At 32.9% G+C, this 18,738-nt stretch overlaps 1 protein-coding gene across 1 annotated transcript; it reads right to left on the reverse strand.

The window, feature by feature from the left end:
* Positions 1-10,584: 10,584 nt before the first annotated feature.
* LOC107483920 (oxysterol-binding protein-related protein 4C) lies at positions 10,585-17,662 on the reverse strand. Its single transcript, XM_016104524.3, has 7 exons — positions 17,514-17,662; positions 14,855-15,022; positions 13,936-14,181; positions 12,770-12,866; positions 11,970-12,264; positions 11,764-11,866; positions 10,585-10,959 (listed from the first exon to the last, which is right to left on the reverse strand). Exons 1-7 carry the CDS (start codon positions 17,514-17,516, stop codon positions 10,708-10,710), a joined length of 1,164 nt encoding a protein of 387 aa, XP_015960010.1. The 5' UTR covers positions 17,517-17,662; the 3' UTR covers positions 10,585-10,707.
* Between the last annotated feature and the right edge of the window lie 1,076 nt (positions 17,663-18,738).

Here is an 18,738-nt window from a genome sequence, read left to right on the forward strand (position 1 = left end):
GTAACTCCCTCCCTCACTCCCTCACCCCACTCCCTTACTCACCCTCCTGTAACCCCCTCAGTCCACTCCTTCACCCCTACCCCTCATCCCTCACCCCTCACTCGACTCTCGACTCCTGACTCCCGACTCACACAGAAAATCAAACTGTTCCAAGAGATCCAAAGGAGTAAAATACTGATGGCCAACCAAACTAATGAATAAAAAAGGGTGAAAATGCCAACCCTGTGACCGATCCAAGGTACATGCCGCTGTAGACCAGTGCCAGTGACCTGCTTCTCTCTGCCATAGGAACCCATTTTGACAGGATATTTGTAATACCCGGTCTAACCGAAATTAATTAAATAATGAGTCAAGTAGGAGCGAAAATTGTTGAAAGATTTGGCAATTGGAATTTGATGATTTAAATATGATATCTGGATTCAGTGAATTTTTCCGAGTCAGAAGACATAGTTTTCTGCGTAAAAGCGCGCAGTGGAATTTTGACCGGCAGTACCGGTTGAGACCTGTCTGGTACTGCAGCTGAAAAAATTGATTATGAGTAAATAGGATTAAGAAATGAGGAATTATGATTAGGGGAGGTAGAAATATTTGAAGTGCGATTTAGAGCGCTAATCTTAAAGGTTTTGGTCCAAAATTGGGCCAACGGACAAAAATAAGTGAACTGGGCCTAAGTGGGCCCAAGACCCAACATATATAAACATTAGTTATGAGTATTTCAGCTCATTTTACCCAAAAAAAGAGGTTGGGGCGCTGAAATAGAGAAGAGAGAAGAGAAGAGAGAAAACCTAACTCTCTTTGATCTTCAAATCACCATAACTTGAGTTACGGAGCTCCGATTGATGAGCCGTTTGCGGCCACGCATCGCTCTTTTCATCCTCTACAATTCTATCTAAGTTTTGTGGTAAGTATTTCATTCATCTCTGCCCAATTTTCGAAATTCCCCACTGTTATACGTTTTTAGGTAGTTAGTGTTGAAATCTTGTGATTTTGGGTATTTAGGGATACTCCAACATGGATTCCAAGTGGGTTCTATCCCTACTTCATATGGGCTGAGGTAAGAAGTGCTCAAACCCTTGTAATTTGTCATTTTTATGAGCCCTAGGTTGATGTATGTATGTGATATTGGTTATGTTAGTGTATTTGATGATCTTGGTGCATAATTGGGAGATTGGTGTTGCTTGAGGAACTTTAGTGAGGCTTGGGACTAAGGTTGGTGGAGACTTCTAAAGAAGAGGCTCAATTGGTTTGGCTACAAGAGGTACGGTTTAAGTTTCATTTAAGTACCGTGTGGTGTGATGAGAATTCCTAGGCTAGATGCCCCTAGGATTAAGTTTGGATTGTGTAAATGGTTGGTGCTAATATGCATAGTTGGTATGTAATGTGAATTAATGATTGGGTTGAGAATTGTGTGGCCTTGAATGCTTGGTGTATTGAAAATTTGATGTATTGGGTAATGAGTATTGATTTGTGGTTTATGCTTTTAAATTGTGAAATTGGGCCAGAGGCCATAAATTTTGGGTCGGAGGCCGGTAAGAGGTAAGGAAGGTAAGTTGATGTGTGCATTGTATGATGACACAAGTGATTGGATGGATTTTAGATAATGAATATATGAATGATTGGGTTGGTTATTGAATAATGAGGTTTGAGGAGTTGAAGTGTGAAAATTGGTAATTTTGGGTGAAATTGTATAGATGAGGTATGTTTGGTTTTGGTTGAGGTATGTTATGTGGTCATAAATGTGATCATGATTATTGATGCCTTGATGGTATGATGATGCATAAGAGATATGTATGTTGTGGTATATACTTGAGAAATGATTAAGGTTGATTTGTGGGTGAAACCATGTGACAGTGAGTATAATATTGATTATGTGTAATGATGATTGATTGGAAATAGTATTGTTGGAAATTGGGATGAGGAAAGATGTATGACATGTTAACGTGTTTGTAATTTAGCCATTTGTTTGAAATGGGTAAAAATGGTTATATGGCGATTTTGTGCATCGTGGTAAAGTGTTAATGTATGAGTTGAGGAGGCTTGATGTTGATTTTGGTATATTTTGATTGATTTCAAAAAGGGTTGAAACTAGCATGTTTTGGTTGATTTTAAAAAGGGTTGAAAATGGCTTGTTTTGAAAAGGGCACCTTGTGGTTTTGTATGAAAAATATAGTTTTTGGGCATACTTTGATGGGATATAACTTGGACTACGGATCTCTGTTTTGTACCAAATCTGTTTAGAAATGAAATTGGATCCGGGATGTCCCTGCCATTCGAAGAACGGGTGAAAAACGATTTAAAATGAGGAAGTTATGTCCGTCGGAAGATTGGGGGTTGAATCTGTGAATTCTGCAGCTTTTAACTTAGAAAATTTTTAGCAGAATGACCCTCCACGCGTAGGCGCACTTGGCGCGTACGCGTCGTTCTTCAAAAAGGCACCATCCACGCGTGTGCGTGCGCGTCGATGCGCTGCACCCAATGCCCAGCCATTTTCCCGAGAGTTGTGCCAGAGTTGTGCCAGTTTTGTACCTGGGGCGCAAATGCACCCACGCGTACGCGTGGCTGACGCTTACGCGTCGTCTGGCTGTGTTTCAATCCGCGCGTCCGTGTGTATGACGCATACGCGTCGATGAGCTTTGTGGGCATCCACGCGTGCGTGTGGAGTACGCGTACGCGTGGCCCTGTTTTCATCCCAAAGTTGATTTTTGAGTTCTAAAAGCCAAATCTCATACTTCTAAGCCTCCGATCTCACCCTTTATGTATTAAATCATTATGATATGCTTAGTAATGAGAATGGAACTAGGGGATGTGGTAACTTGTACGTGAAGCAAGGGGAAAAGTTATGATCAATGGTGATCAACGATGATTATATGAGATATGGAGGATGACGGTAGGAGTACCGTGTATGCCATGAGCCGAAGGGCTATATCTATTGATAAATGGCTGGTTCTTGATTGAACCATGAGCCGGATGGCTGAGTTATTGCCGGGTCACGGCAAAGTCATTATTGATTATGGCTGAGTATAAATGCATATATGATTAATGAATGAATGTGTTGAATGGATAATAATGGAAAATGTTGAAATGTGATGTCTAACCCCGGGTAGTAGGCAGTGGCGTTGTCCACTTGCTCCGGGTATGAGACGGAAAAGGATGTTTATGATAAATGAGTTAATTATGGAGTTTTGAATGAATGTATTTGTGATACCTGGGTAGTAGTAAGGGTTGTGGTTCGTCCCACTTGCTCCAGGTTAATGTTTGAGAGTTGATAACAATGAGGATTGATAATATAAATTGAGATTGAATGAATATATGTTTGAGATACCTGGGCAGTAGCAAGGGTTGTGGTTCGTCCCAGGTCAGAGATTGTGACACCTGGGTAGTAGCGGCAGTAGTGGTGAATCCACTCGCTCCAGGTTGAGCTGTTAAACACCCGCCTGGGTAGTAGCCGCAGTAGTGGTTGTTCCACTGGCTCTGGGCTGAGCGGGTAGTAGCAAGGGGGTTGTAGCTCAAACCTACTTGCTCCGCAAGGGGTGTTTCTGTCCAATGGTTAGCTACCAGGACATGTCAGGTTGGCTATATAATCGACAGATGATATCATTAGCCATAGGGCAGGCATACATCATTTGCATATGTTTGAATTGTTTGGGTTTGCCTATTTGTTTTGGATTTCTACATCATATATGATATGTTACCTGATTATGTGCTACTTGTTCTACTTGTACCTTATTTGTGTATTACTTGCCTGTATTGCTTGTGTTTGTACAACTGAGAGGCCCCTCATGCTGGTGTTGGTGGATGTTGTGGGCTGTTCTTGATGAGATGAATTGGTGATGCGATTGCATGATGATGATGATTTTTGAATGAGATAATTTGAGCCCCCCTGGGTAGACGCAGTGATGTAATTTCACTAGCTCCAGGCGAGGGTATGATGTATTGATATAGAGTTGCTGAGGCAGAACAACTGGTGATGGTTTGCTTATGATTCTGAGTCTGATTCGTGGAAGAGTCAGCGAGTTGGGAAACATGTGTAACATGAACTAGATTTAGTATTTCCTTACAACAGTTGCCTATTCATGGATTAGTGAGAATCTAGGCTGGATATTTGGTGAAGAAGTTTAGGATGCTTAGTGAGTTTTTATTGCAGTGCATATGCGGTTCGTCTGAAAGACGGCGAAGATATTTATTTTCTCTACCTTGTGTTTTGCTTAGAATCTCTCCACCTTTGTTTTGAAAAGATTATATTATGTATTGAACTCTTTTGGAACTTGCCTATAGAGGCTCTTATGTTTCCTTTGAGAGAGATTAGGATATACTGTTGTCAACTACTTTCATACTGTACCCTAGCAGGCCTAAACTTCGCGGGTCGCGACTAGTGGCTATTACTTATGTTATATATATCTATCCGTTATCTATCTCTTAATCTCCTTTATGCCTTGTCCGTATATCATTTTCGGCTTCACAGTTTAACTTTTCGTTGTCAAAACGTGAGTGATACGTCTTCGCGATTTTGTTTCTACTCTTTTCAGGCTTCTCGATTAATACTCCTTTCGAAATTACCTATATTTATATATTAAAAAAAATCCACCCGTGAGTCGTACCACCGTAATATCATTGACTTATGACTCGAGCATAAGGATTTGCATATTAGGGTGTTACAATATTATTCATGGCTGGCATAGCAACACCCTAAGAAGGGTAAAAAAAAAGTAAACTCCTTATGCAAAAAAAGGAACATCCTACTATGTTATCACTAATCAGATAAATCAATGCATTACTAAAATCAAAGACAATTTTTATTACAACAAAATAAACAGTTCAATTATTTTCTTTATAATCCTTTATTTTTCCAACAAACTAGAAACTATAGTTTTTCCTCATCTCACCGATCCCCATGAATGCACGAGCAACAAGTAGAAAAGGCAACCCAAGTTTAGCAGCAATAGGAGTCAGGACTGTTGCGACAGATCACCAAACCACGCCAAATCCTAACACCTGCTTTCTACCTACTGTGTATGCCCATATTCCACCAGTAATCTGCGAGAAATGTCTATCTATGATTTGGAGGTGCGCCTTCAAGTACGAAATTGTCAACTGTGAAACAAGTTTTTAATCAAACTTAGACTTTTCAAGGTGAAATCAGATCCACATGGGTGAGGAGGTATTCCCAAAAGAAAAAGGATTGTATCAAGCCGACAATGCTGGGGCTCCAATTGTACTCAGTTGACATTGGAGTACTTGCCTTTTGTGAATATTGCTGTTAATTTGTTTTGTTATGAGTAATGAATGGCTATGGTGGCAATGGTGATGGTGGTGAGAAAATGGAGAGGGAGGAGGTTGGGGAAGAGTGAGAAGAGGAAGGGGATTGGGGAAGAGTGAGAAGAGGAAGGGGAAGAGGGGTGAATTCTGCAACAGACGGTGCGAACAGAACTGAAGGAAGGTGGAGAAGGAGCCACCGGAACCAGACGGTGGTTTGGAGGGTGAGAGAAGAAAGGGAAGAGAAAGGAGTGGGGGTGCAGGTGGAGGGGGAGAGAAGAAAGGAAAGAGAAGGGAGTATGGGTGGGGTTTTTTTTAGTTTTTAATATTATTTTTATTATTTATATTAATTATTAATTAAGGGTAATTTGGTAAAAAAAATAAAATTAAAGTAGAAAAGGACGATTTTATAACATTTTGTAACATTGAAGATAATTTTAATAACAAAAAAAGGTTGGGGACGAATTTTATTTTTGCCCATACCTTATGGACGATTTCAGTACTTAACCCTAATTAATATGAATACTAATTTATATTATTAGTCAAAGTAATTTGTAATTGTTGACTGTTAATTATGATTTTTGTTTTTAGAGTTCAAAAAATCTACACAATAGATACTTAAATCAAGTATACTCATATAATATCAGAGTGGAGGAACAACTGAGAGAGAGCTGATTTTCTCATATATCTCATATTGGAAGGATGATAACTTACAGTCTGACTGTAAAAACATTAGTTGAAAGGTGGCATCCTGAGACGAACACTTTTCATCTTCCACATGGTGAGTGCATGATTACTTTAGAGGATGTCGCTATGATCATTGGACTCTGGACTCATAGTTTTTCAGTGACTGGATCTACTGACCACGGTACAAGCGAATTAGAGATCGAGTGTAAGAACTAATTTGGTTTTGCTCCTGGACCGCACGACCATAGAGGAAGCGGAATCATGCTATTATGGTTCTGCCAACTAAAGCGGCGGCAACATTTAACAGACCGAGCAATTTAAAAAGTATATATAAAATCTCATATAATGTTGTTATTTGGTACAACATTATTTACTGACAAGTCTGGAATTACTGTGCGCTGGAAGTATTTGTCATTTTTTTTCCGATTGTTTGTGTTACAAGCTCGACGCAAAAGGGAAAAAGAGTTCATGAGGTGACATATATTTAGCTAATTGATCTCCTTCGACATTGCCATCAAAGACAATTAACCTCCTATATGCCAATACCTTCCATAATACCTGTACTACAATAATATATCACCATATAATACAATTCAAGTCAAGTAATGCATCAATGTTGGACATCATTCCATGTTTTCCACATTTCAATCTTTTCTGTCGTCATTTTGTTCTCAATTGCTTCTTTCCTTGAAGCACCCTTCCACCTTGTATTCAAGATGAATATATGAAATAAATGCTTCATGCACTTTGTTTTATTTCTCCAGAACCTTAGTTTCCAATTTGTTTCTTCCTTTCCTTTAATCCAGTCAATAATAGCTTTGTAATCAATGATCATTTTTAACTCTTCTTCTCCCGCGTCAAACTCCTCAAGTAAAATTTGTGTAGCTCCTTGCATGCCTTTAAGTACCGCCTCACTTCTTGAATATTTAGATACAAGATTTTCATATAACATTTCACTTGACCTGCATAATTTGTTATATATCCTCCAACTGTATATATATTAGTATTGGACATATAGTTGACACATTGCCACCATATCAATTTTCTCTCCTCCTCTTTCTCAAATCTCATCAATCTATCAATCTTAATCTTCTTTTTCTTCCTTTTCCATTACACCACCAGTCCCTGAATCTGTTCTCATGCACTATTCTAAGGTATTATTTTCTTTTCAAATATCACCTTATTTCTATACTTCTATACAACTCATATAATGTTAAAAAAATAAATTATCCATTTTCTTTTTTTTTCTCCTATCTACATTCTGAGACATCCAATATTCAAACTAAGTTTTTATCTCTCTACTACCTATCCAACATACATTTTTCAACACAAAGTATCCCACCATATATTTAGAGCATAGTTACAATTCAAGAACAAATGGTTCATCGTCTCTGATTTATCACCGCACATCACACACATTTTATCACCTTGATTTATGATACATCTCCTCAAGAGGATATCCTTTGTATTTAAGGCTCCCAAGATCACGAACCACGATAATATTTCTACTCTTGGTGGAACCACTCCTTGACAAATGTTGTCAAACACATACTTCATTGTTGGCTCGCCATATATTTTTTCTGTTGCAATGTCAGTTAATGATTTTGTGGTGTACTTTTCATTTAATCCAAATGTCCACACCAAGTTATCACTGTAACCTGCACAAAGAAATACATTATCCAATATATTTTGTAATTCTATAATTTATATTTTTTTTCTCTCAAAGAACTTTTTTCGCCATTGGAAGTTCCACACCCAGGTTAACCCTTTCCATACACCACAGTTACAGATCTTACTCCCCTTCATGTTTGACACACTAAACAGCGTAGGGAACCTTTCTTTTAAAGTTTTGTCCCCAATCCACAAATCCTCCCAAAATCTTATCATTCGACCATCTCCTATCCACATTTTTCATCCAACTTTACTTATTTCTCTCCATATGTCACTATTCTTTGCAATATTCACTATATCTTTTTAAGGCCCATTCGAGCCTTTGCCATCATGTTCAGCCACCTTCGTGTATGTATCAACATTATAGCATGAGCTAACTACCTTTTTTCACAAAGAATTATTCTCATCAGAAAATCTCCACCACCATTTAAATAATATTACTACATTCTTTATTGTCATGTCCTCTACACCCAATCCTCCATGCTTCTTTAATTTTTGTATGACGCTCCATTTGATTATTGGCATTACTTTTCTTCCCCTTTTAACCCCCAAGAGAAAGCTAGATTACATTGATATAATCTTCTTTTTCACTTTTTTCGGCATCTTGAATAGCCCAAGAAAATATATGGAAAGGTTATTGATCATCGATTTTATGATAACTGTCCTATCCGCCTTTGACAACAAGCTTGCTTTTCCAACTCCTTAGTTTCTTCTTAATTTTGTCTAGAACTGGCTTCCACATACTTACTCTTCTTGGGCTTGCTCCTAATGGGATACCAAGGTAAGGAATTGGTAGCTCTCCAACCTTACATCTCATAGCCATTCTCATTTTCAACGCTATTTCTTCTTCACAATTTACTATAATGATGGTTGATTTCTCAAAGCTTATCTCCAACCCAGACATTGTGCCGAAACACTTCAATATTCTCATATACCTCCTTTGAATTTTTGGGCTAGGTGGACAGAATAAGATCGTGTCATCCACAAACTGAAGGTGTGTAAGCGACACTTTTCTTTTGCCCACCTCCAACCCTTCTATCATATGCACTCCTCATTCACAGTCAATAAGCTTGTTTAACACCTCCGTGACAAGAACAAAAAGGAAGCGTGACATTGGATCCCCTTGTCTAAGTCTCCTTTCCATCCTAAATAGCTTAGTTGGGGAGTCATTTATCATAACCAACATTGTTACTGTTTCAAATAATCCTTGTATCCACCTTCTCCACATCATCTCGAATCCCATTCTTTTTAACACATGATCGACAAAACTCCATCTTACCGAGTCATAAGCTTTTCTTAAGTCTAATTTAACTACAACCCCGGCCGATTTCTTCCTTTTCAACCATACAATCGTCTCACAAGTTATCATGGTTCCATCAAGTATCTGACGTTTTTGTACAAATACAGTTTGCTCTTCAACCAAATCACCCATAAATAGTCTCAGTCACGCCACAAGCACCTTTGACACAACCTTATACACGCTACCAACCATGATAATTGGTCTTAGATCCTTAATTTCACTGTTGCTTCCTGGTTTTGCCGCCAACGTCACCCATGTGATATTAACTTCTCTCAGCATTCTTGCTTCTATAAAGAATTTTCTAACTATCTTCCTAAACTCACCCACCAATTGTCTCCCACATCTTCTTTATAAATCCTAAATTGTATCCATCAAGCCTTGGTGCTCTTGTTGATTCACAATCTTAAACTGCTGTTTTTATCTCTTCAAAGAATAGAATATCTTCTATTTTTGCTGCTTGCTCTATTTTAATTTTCTTTACAATACCATCTTAAAACAATATATATGGCATCAGTTTCTATGAGTATAAGTCTCGAAAGTATCTTCTTGCTATTTGCTTTATCCTTGTTGGATCCTTCACCAATCTTCCTCCCTCCTTGACCTCTTCAATCCTACTTTTTCTTTGCCTAATAGTAGCCTTCACATGAAAGTACTTGGTGTTTTTGTCGACATCCTTTGTGAATTTATCTTTTGATTGTTGCTTCCAATAATCCGCTTTTCTCTTGTATCATAGCTTCACTTGACTTTTCAAAGCCTTTCTTTTTACCAAATTTTCTTTTTCTTTTATCCTATCTTCCAATTCTTTCTCACTCTTCTCAATCTAGTTCTCAAAGGACTTGATCATTGCTTCTATGTTGCGAAACTTTTTCTTATTCTATGCTTTGATTGGACCCTTCATGTTTTTCATTTTTCTGCCACGCTACTACCCTCCACTGTCCTCCATTCTTGGATGAACATCTTCTTAAATTGTGGATGATAGAACCACACATCAAGGGACCTAAAAGGTTTAGGACCTCAATCTACTAACTCCTCTTCTAGAATAATTGAAATGTGATTGGACTTAGGGCACTTCAGCGCCTTTACCTTTAGAGCAGAAAGTTTTTGAATTCAGTGTGGATCCAAACAGAATCTATCAATTTTACTAGCGTTCTTTCCACTTCTCTAAATATACCTACGTCCCACCCTAAAAAAAATATACCAAAACATAAAATGGCTTTGCCATTTTTAATTTTAATTTTTTTTAAAATAATTTCTTCACAAAATGGCATTGACATGTTGTATTTAATCGATTAAAAAAATAATAATAAAATGCCAATGATGTTTTTCATCTTCTAGAAAGTAAAACTTTTTTTCATAGCAATGTTAAACTCATAAATGACAAAATAACGATGAAAAACATACATCTCTTTGCAATATTAAAAAAATTGAGCCTCGTTCTATTGTTAACAAAATAAAATTAATATAATTTATTTTTTTAATAATCAACAATTTATAAGTATAATTTTGGTTAAAGACTTATGTGGTGCTTGTTTGGATAACATTAAAATTGATAAAAAAAAATATTTTTTTAACGAANATATTTTTTTGAGATTATTTTTATTTTTTTATAAAATTTTTTAAAAAAATAACTCAAAAAGATCTTTTGTTAAAAGATCATCCAAATAAATGTGATCTTATAAAAAATATCAAATACCTATTTATTCTTTACTATAATGGAAAAAGTTGTACTGAATGCTTGAAAAAGATTGAGATATATAATATATACACAGACTTTAGAATATAAATTTTAGTGAAGATTATTGTGCTATGATGGGGGCATTTGATACAAAGTTATGTATAGGTGAACAGTCCCAGCCATGTTCTTTGGTATTAGACACCAAAAAATGGTTAGGAATCCATGTTTGACCCTTTGACTCTCTTTCTCTTGAGAGTTCCCTTTGTCTCTCTTCCACTGCATGCTTTGCTTCTCTTGCTTTCTCCCATTCTTTCTTCATTATGGCTTCACTCACTTCACTCCAAACATAAGCCGATTCGGTTGGCCACACACTCTGATCATAAACAACACAGTCTCAAGTCATACATATATTAAGAAAAGGTTTAATTATTATATGTTCCTATAGTTTTATTGAATTTTCAATTACTTTTTTATATATTTTATTTTGATTGAGTCTTTATATCATATCAGATTTTGTAATTAAATTTTTACCATAACAAAAATACTGGAGTTAACGAAATATTTTGTTAAACAAAACGAATATACCTAATGCTTAACTGAATATTCTATGTAATTTAACAAAATATTTCGTTAATTTCAACGTTTTTATCACAGTAGACACTTAGTTATAAAATATTATATGATATAGGGACTTAATTGAAAAGAATAAAAATATAAAAACCTAATTAAATATTCGATAAAATTATAGGAACCAATAAAATAATTAAATCTTAAAAAAACGTGACATATTATTATTTAAATCACTATCTAAAAACACTATATTATCGTTTGATGTTTTTGTGATTAGCTTTATAGTTTAAGAAATTTGTAACCTAAGTTTCTATATTTTTCTTTAAAAAAACAAGATATGAAAAGAAAAAGAATAAAAAAAAAGAAAGAAAATTTAATTGTTTTTGTGGTCGTTCAATATGTAAAAATTAAAATGCTATGTAATGAATTATAAGTTCTTGGGAGAATTATTACCACAAAAACTAGCTAGTATGATGAAAAAGTATAAGATCTTATAAAACTCATTTTCAGGTGTTGCCTATACAATGTGAATCTTACGAGACAAATAACATGCAATATTATCATAGTGAAGAGAAATAGGGGTAGAGAATAGTCTTAGATATGTTACCTCTGCATCCTTAACAATTGGTGTTTGCAGCCCATTAATGACTTCTTTTGCATCATATATCACTTTCACTTTTCCATTATTTGTATCCTTTACTTTTATTGTACTGCACCATCAAAATAGTTATGAAATTAGCATAAATCTAAACGTAGAATAAAATTAATTGTTTAAGAATTGATAAGTGAAAAATTTTAAAGACAATATAATACCTATTCCAATGACCATCAACTTCATACAGAACATTCAAAGTTGATGAATTAAGGATCTTCCCTTTGACCACTTTCTGATTTCCACCAAATCCAAGAAAAGAAGGAGTTGATTTGTAAGATAAATCAACTTCAAGTCCTGTCTCTATGCATTTTATATTAATTTTGCCAATCCAATCAACAGCAGGAACTGGAATTATTCTGAATAAAAGATGAGGACAATTCATTTCATATGTTTCTCCATGATTCAAAAGCTTCAATTGCCGTTTACCATGTACTTGAGCTTCAATTGATGTTCCTGCATATTTGTTACATTTGTGATGAATCTATGTGACTTAATTAACATTTTTAATTTGTTAAGAACTTAGTAAAACTAGAGAATAATGCCAAAGTTATGACCAAATTCAGGCATTGTGAGTTCCTAGTAAACCTCATTGTTTGCTTGAAATTATCAAATTCATAGCACTTGATTAAAAAAGCTGAGAGAACTAATTGTCTAACAAATGTTAAAAATCTTGACATTTTGACATGGATAGATTTAATTCTCTGTTTTGACATGTTAAAAAATAAAAAATAAAAGTAAAAAATTTAAAGTCAAGCAAATGTCTGATGTAAAAAATTTTGTCCCTTAATTTGATTAATTCTTTAATGGCATTCAGTTAGTCATTAATGTGAAAGAAATAAGATTAAATATTTTTGCCATGGCAAAATTCAAAACATGGGAAAAACGTATTGTTGTGACGTTATAATTCATTTTGGTGTAGCTAAATGATATTTGTTCTTTATCATGGGATAATTAATACCATAAAATTTTGGGATAGGACGCTGGCACCAAATTATTTCTATGTTTTCTTTTTCATCTGTTGCATGAAGGGCAGTTACTGGAGGGTGGTGTGAAACCTGCACACATGAAAACAACAAATAAAAGGTTGTGTTCTGTTCTATAGTAACCCTTGGATGGTACATTAGAATTAACGCTCAATTTTTTAAGAATATTATTATTACATTTTCATAGAATACTTAGATAAATTGTACTTTATCTAATCATAAAATGACATTTCAAATAGAAATATGTATCCCATTATAACAAATAGTCATAATTGTCATTCTAATAGATAAAACACAGTTTATCTAGATATCCAATGAACATTAATAATTTTTTGAGTAAACTATCATTTGCCTCCTAAAAAATTTAGTTTCCGACGGAATGATTTTTGAAAGTAAAGAAAGAACACCACAATGATGGCAAAAGATTAATTTCATCTCACAAGTCACAAATTTCACCAAAAATAGAAAGATATCCTAAAAAAAAAAAGATTTTGGCACAGTTGTTAAATATTTAGAAAAATAAAATCTTTGATATTTCAGATTTAATGATTTTACAATAAGTGATTTTTTTCTTTTTTTTTTTTTTGCATTTAGCTTGAAATGACAAAAATTCTCAAAATTTAATTAGGAGGAAAAAAACAAAATAGAGATCTAAAGATAGGGCTAGCAATCCTAATATTATCCGCAAATAGACAACTCCACCTGCAAAGGTCAGATTGAGCAATGAATAGGGTCGAATGTGAATAATGAGGTCGATTAGAATGAAACCCACATCCTTTTTCTTTTCTAATTTTATTATAATTTTGTTATTTTTATTAAATACTTTTACTCTAACACAATTTACACACAAATTTTTTAGTTCCGTTTAAGATGCAATGAATTAAATAATTTAAAATAGATCATACATATATGTAATTTTCAATCAGAATAATTATGTAATATCTCCATAATAAGATGTTTTATATACCTGTAAAACTTTTGAAAGCTACAAATAGTTATTTATCATAATTTATATATTTTGACATAGTTGCTAACTTTTTTTTTACCATAACATGCAAACTCTTATTCACTTTTGCTGTTTCACTTTCACATATAAAAATAAACCAAGTAACGTAGAATTGAGAAGTGATTAATCAAGTACCTGTTCCAATAATATGTTGAGAGTTCCCTTAGAAACATGATGAGTCTCACCAAGAATGGGATTATAGGGAGCAACACCAAAAGTTGCAGGGCGAGTGGTAGAAATGGACCACGCCATCACTGCTATCAACCTATCCAATGGACTCTGCCCTCTGTTGCATTCTCTTATTAACTCCATTCCTGTGCTGTACACTGACTCACCATAGCACTGAAGTTGTGACTTTGGCAAATTAAACATTGCTGGCACCTTCAAATTAATATCAATAAGGTAAAACAATTTTACATTCCTTTATATATAAAAATATAAAATCATTCATGTTTGTCAACTTAATATTTAGAAAAGATATTTTATATATCTATGGCGAAAAGTTTAAAAATATGTATTTACTATTCTATTTCGCTAAATAAAAAATAAAATAATTAATACAGTGTTTACAATTTATTTTGGCTTATGTTAATGGTACACATACGAATGCCATTGACAAAATCATTCATGTATATAAAATTTATTATATTGTACTATTTATCATATCGATTGTTGAGAATTTCTATACATTCTAGATAAGTACCAAATTCTTATTATATTTTGCAATTTCTAAAATTGTTGTATCCCAACATACGCTGTACAGATTTAATATCATAGTTATCCGATCCAAGACGTAATTGATATGTTGAACAAAAAGGGTAACAAAAATAGAGGCTTAATAGATTATTAATATTTGCAAATTGCAATTATAATATATACAACTAGGTGCATGATTGAATGTTCCTTAGTTTAAAAGGCAAAAAATTAAACTAATTATATTATAATTAATCAAGTGAACCTAACTCATTCATAAAGCTAACTCATCATACGAAGAGAATGACGAAGAACTTATAATAAAAGTTATCTTTAAGCTATTAATAATTTAAGTATTTACCTGAAAGCGTGAGAGATCAGATCCTGGCCGCACATTCTTAAACAAACTTAATATGCGTTGCAAAAGATTAGGGGCTTTATAAGTATCAGAATCAGAATCAGATTCCCCTTCTAATGTCATTGGCTTTGTAAGCACAATTTTGGTCTCTTTCTTCTCCCCATTACTTACCTGCCACCAACATATTTCATATTCTATTACTATTAATAATTTTCTAATGCAGTAGTTAGTTGTTACCCTTTGCCTAGATAATGCATTCATCAAGTAATCAACATTCAACAACACTAATATAGTTGAGCGTATTAAGAAAGGCCAACAAATAATGTAGCAGAAAAATAAATAAAATTAGGAGTACTTGTTTAATTGATAGTTTCTCAATCTTGTATTTATAATTTTGAGTAAATACCCAAATTATTTTTTAACAAATTTTAGATTGGACATTTTGATATCTAATAAAAGTTTTAATAATTTAGAAGCCTCCGAGAATTATCTATCACGTATTAATTATTGCAAGGTGAATAATTTGTTTTATTGTGATATTTTTCAAAATCGAATTATCTTATAAATAAAATTTGTTAAGGACGACAAAAAGACCAATTTGTCTAATAGAAATAGTTTTAGAAATTTAAGAGTAATAAAATAAAATTAGAAATCAAAATATTTTATCTGAAATTTATTAAGAATTAATTTAAATGTTTACTGTTATAATTTTACAAAGAATATAGTTAATCACTAAAATAAGAAAATATCATTTTCGAGTTTTATTATATCTTTTACTAAAATTTCAATACAAAAATAACAAAAAAAAAAAAAGAAAAAGAAGTTATAAAGTATAAATAATTTGATCCTATAAAGATTTTAAAAATGATCAAGTGTCTGTGTGATGTGTAACATTTTTAATACTCATACAAGTCGAACCAACTTACCAACCCACATTTTCAAATATTTTTCTGTTTTAATGTAAAACGAAGAAAAAAAATGATAGAGACTTTGAGCACAATTATTTGAAAATTATTTTGCAAATTTAAAAACCAAAAAAAAATAATAGTTGGATGCAAGGTAAAAACACAATAGTTGACAAAAAATTAATTGATCAAAAAATAAATTTTATCAAGTTGGATGCAAGGAAAAAACACAGCAGTTGACAAAATTAGTTTCCCAACACCAAAGAACTGATTTAAACTAAAAGGAAAGATATTCAAGTCCAAAAGAAAATGACAAAGCACGTAAGTAGTAGAGGTGAGACTGAGATAATACGGCTTTAACGATAATTCCTATGCATGCATTTGCAATAATGCTGCCTGGGCCTGCAAAAGTGCAAATTGAAATAAAGTAGAGTCCGCTAATTGGACAAAAATTTTACGTAAAATTGACTGCGTTCATTTTATGTAAAAAGGTCTCATTTTAAATTGTTTCGAGATCATAATAATTTAATTAATTGTATTATTATTATTATTATTATTATTATTATTATTATTATTATTTAAAAATCACAGTCAATGATGCAATATAATTAACAAAAAAAGCACATTATTCGTAAGAAAGAAATAATTCAGAGTTATATATGTATTCCTCGGTTATTGTTTTTTTTCATAAGTTGTATATAGTAAAATTAATCTTCAATATAAAATATATTAAAAATAAATTAAATTATATATATGTATACGACTAATTTTGATAGTGAGTTTGATATGTACATCATAATTTTTTAACACTTATTACGGGAATCCAAATTATTCATATAACAAATGAGCAATAACAAAAACGGGAGAAAAGAAATTCCACATTGATATTTGCATTGATTGACTTAAGGGCTAAGCGTATAAGGGATCCTTGATACGCGTTAAGCGATAAAATTTTAATAGAACAATTTGGGAAGAAAGAGCCAGAAATTAATCATCATAAAGGAAGGAATCAAGTACCAAAATGGCAAAGGGGTACGCTATATTCATTAATACACGAAACAGATATCAATGTGTATTTACTATTTAGTATTTTATTAAAAAAAATAAAACTAGATATTATACGCATAAAATTATATAGTTTTATTTTCAAAATTTTATTTTCTACATTTATAATTTATTGTCTTCGTCACTAACAACAGTAGGAATAAAGGTAATTTTTAATGAAAGTATGTTAATATTTTTTATTATTTTAACAGTCAAATAAACTACATAAATTTATATATTTATATGTTTTTGTTTTGAGACAATAAATAAAGATGGGAAACGGAAATACATAGAATACACCCACCCCTACCCCCTTTCTTGTTTCTTCTTTACACCTTGCGTTGAAGAGTAAAGGCACCATCCACATTCCACATTGTAAAATATTCCATTCACACAATCCGTAAAATGCATTGCGATTATAATTAATTAATTAGGTACCACCGAATATGTGCGGTTAATAGTTAATACCGTACCCCTCTTTTCGCCGTCTCAAAAGCCAATTCATTATCATCATCATCATCATTCATATAATTAAACTAACGAAGAACAAGAAATCAATCATTTTGTTGTGATCAAAATGAAATTATAAATCGTCGTATGGTAGGTAAGAAACACAATAAGAGAGCATCGCAGGTTCAACCATTTCTTCAATGGAACAGTACTAAGAAGTAGGGCAAAATAAAAAGATTAAGAGAGAAAGAGAGAGAACATACCATGTCTGTTGAAGTATAGAAGCTACGGCGTGGTTGAGAGAGACAGAGAGAGAGAGAGAATGTGAAAGGTTTGGTAATGAGTGATGAGTGATGAGAGAGGAGTATTTAACTAATTTCAAAATTTCAACGATGAATTGAAAGAGAAGGCGCTTTGGTTTTGGTTCTGAGAAACTTTTACGTTGGGGGCGAAGTTTAAGTAAGAGGAGCCAAGAAGAATTAATTAATTAATTAATTAATAAGAATATTTATTTATTATTGGATCAGGTGTACTTTCTCAACAATTGACCAACACCAACACGGTTTCACATTTTATGATTTTTTTTTTTTCTAGATTTTTTAGCAAATTGATCCAAATGAAATAAGAAACTGTGGAATTACTTACTCTTACTTTTGTTCATTCATGTTTAGCAAATAATTCTTGGTCTTTAATCAGATTTTAGATTTAAAAATTAATTATGTTAATTTTGTATATATTCACTTTTCGGTTTTTATAAAATTAACCTCTAACTCAAATTAAATTTAATTTTCATTTCTAAAATTTGTCTCACTCACCAAATTTCCTAAAATTAATTATATAATTAATTAACATTTTTAAATTGTGTTTTGTTTTAAAATCTATTAATTTTTAAAGAGGCTGATTTTGTATTTTAAATATCAATCTTACGCTTTATTTTTTACGATTTTTTCTCATTTTTTTATTTTGATAGTTATTACAGTATTATTTATTTATTAATTTTTTTATTTTTATTCTTGTTAAAAAATGAAACAAAAAGAGAAGATAAATAAAAAAAAAGTGATGATAAAGAAGAAGAGGAGGATGAGAGTTTTAAAGTGTACATAATTTATCCAGAAAAATAATACCAAAATTTTTTAACGGTAATATAAGAAGTTTCTTAATTTTGATACCGAATAACTGTTGTTAGAAACAAGAGAGCAGTCTAAAGAAAAGTGGTTTGTGTATAATTCAATCTAAGGAAAAGTACAATGTACAAGTGGTATATATAGCTGCTAGAAGAATCAAAGTAATAAAAGCATAGAATCCTACAATTAATATACAGATACGCTATATAAATACAAATAATACTAATTTGATTCTAATTATTCTCTTAACACCCCCCTCAAACTTAAGTGGGAGCTAAGGATACCATCTTGAGTTTGGATAACAGAGTCCGAAAACAAGTCGGATGATGAACCTTCGTGAAGATATCAGCAGTCTGGTCCAGTG

Source organism: Arachis duranensis, chromosome 4 (genome assembly GCF_000817695.3).
Source record: "Arachis duranensis cultivar V14167 chromosome 4, aradu.V14167.gnm2.J7QH, whole genome shotgun sequence".
Classification (NCBI taxonomy): Eukaryota; Viridiplantae; Streptophyta; class Magnoliopsida; order Fabales; family Fabaceae; genus Arachis; species Arachis duranensis.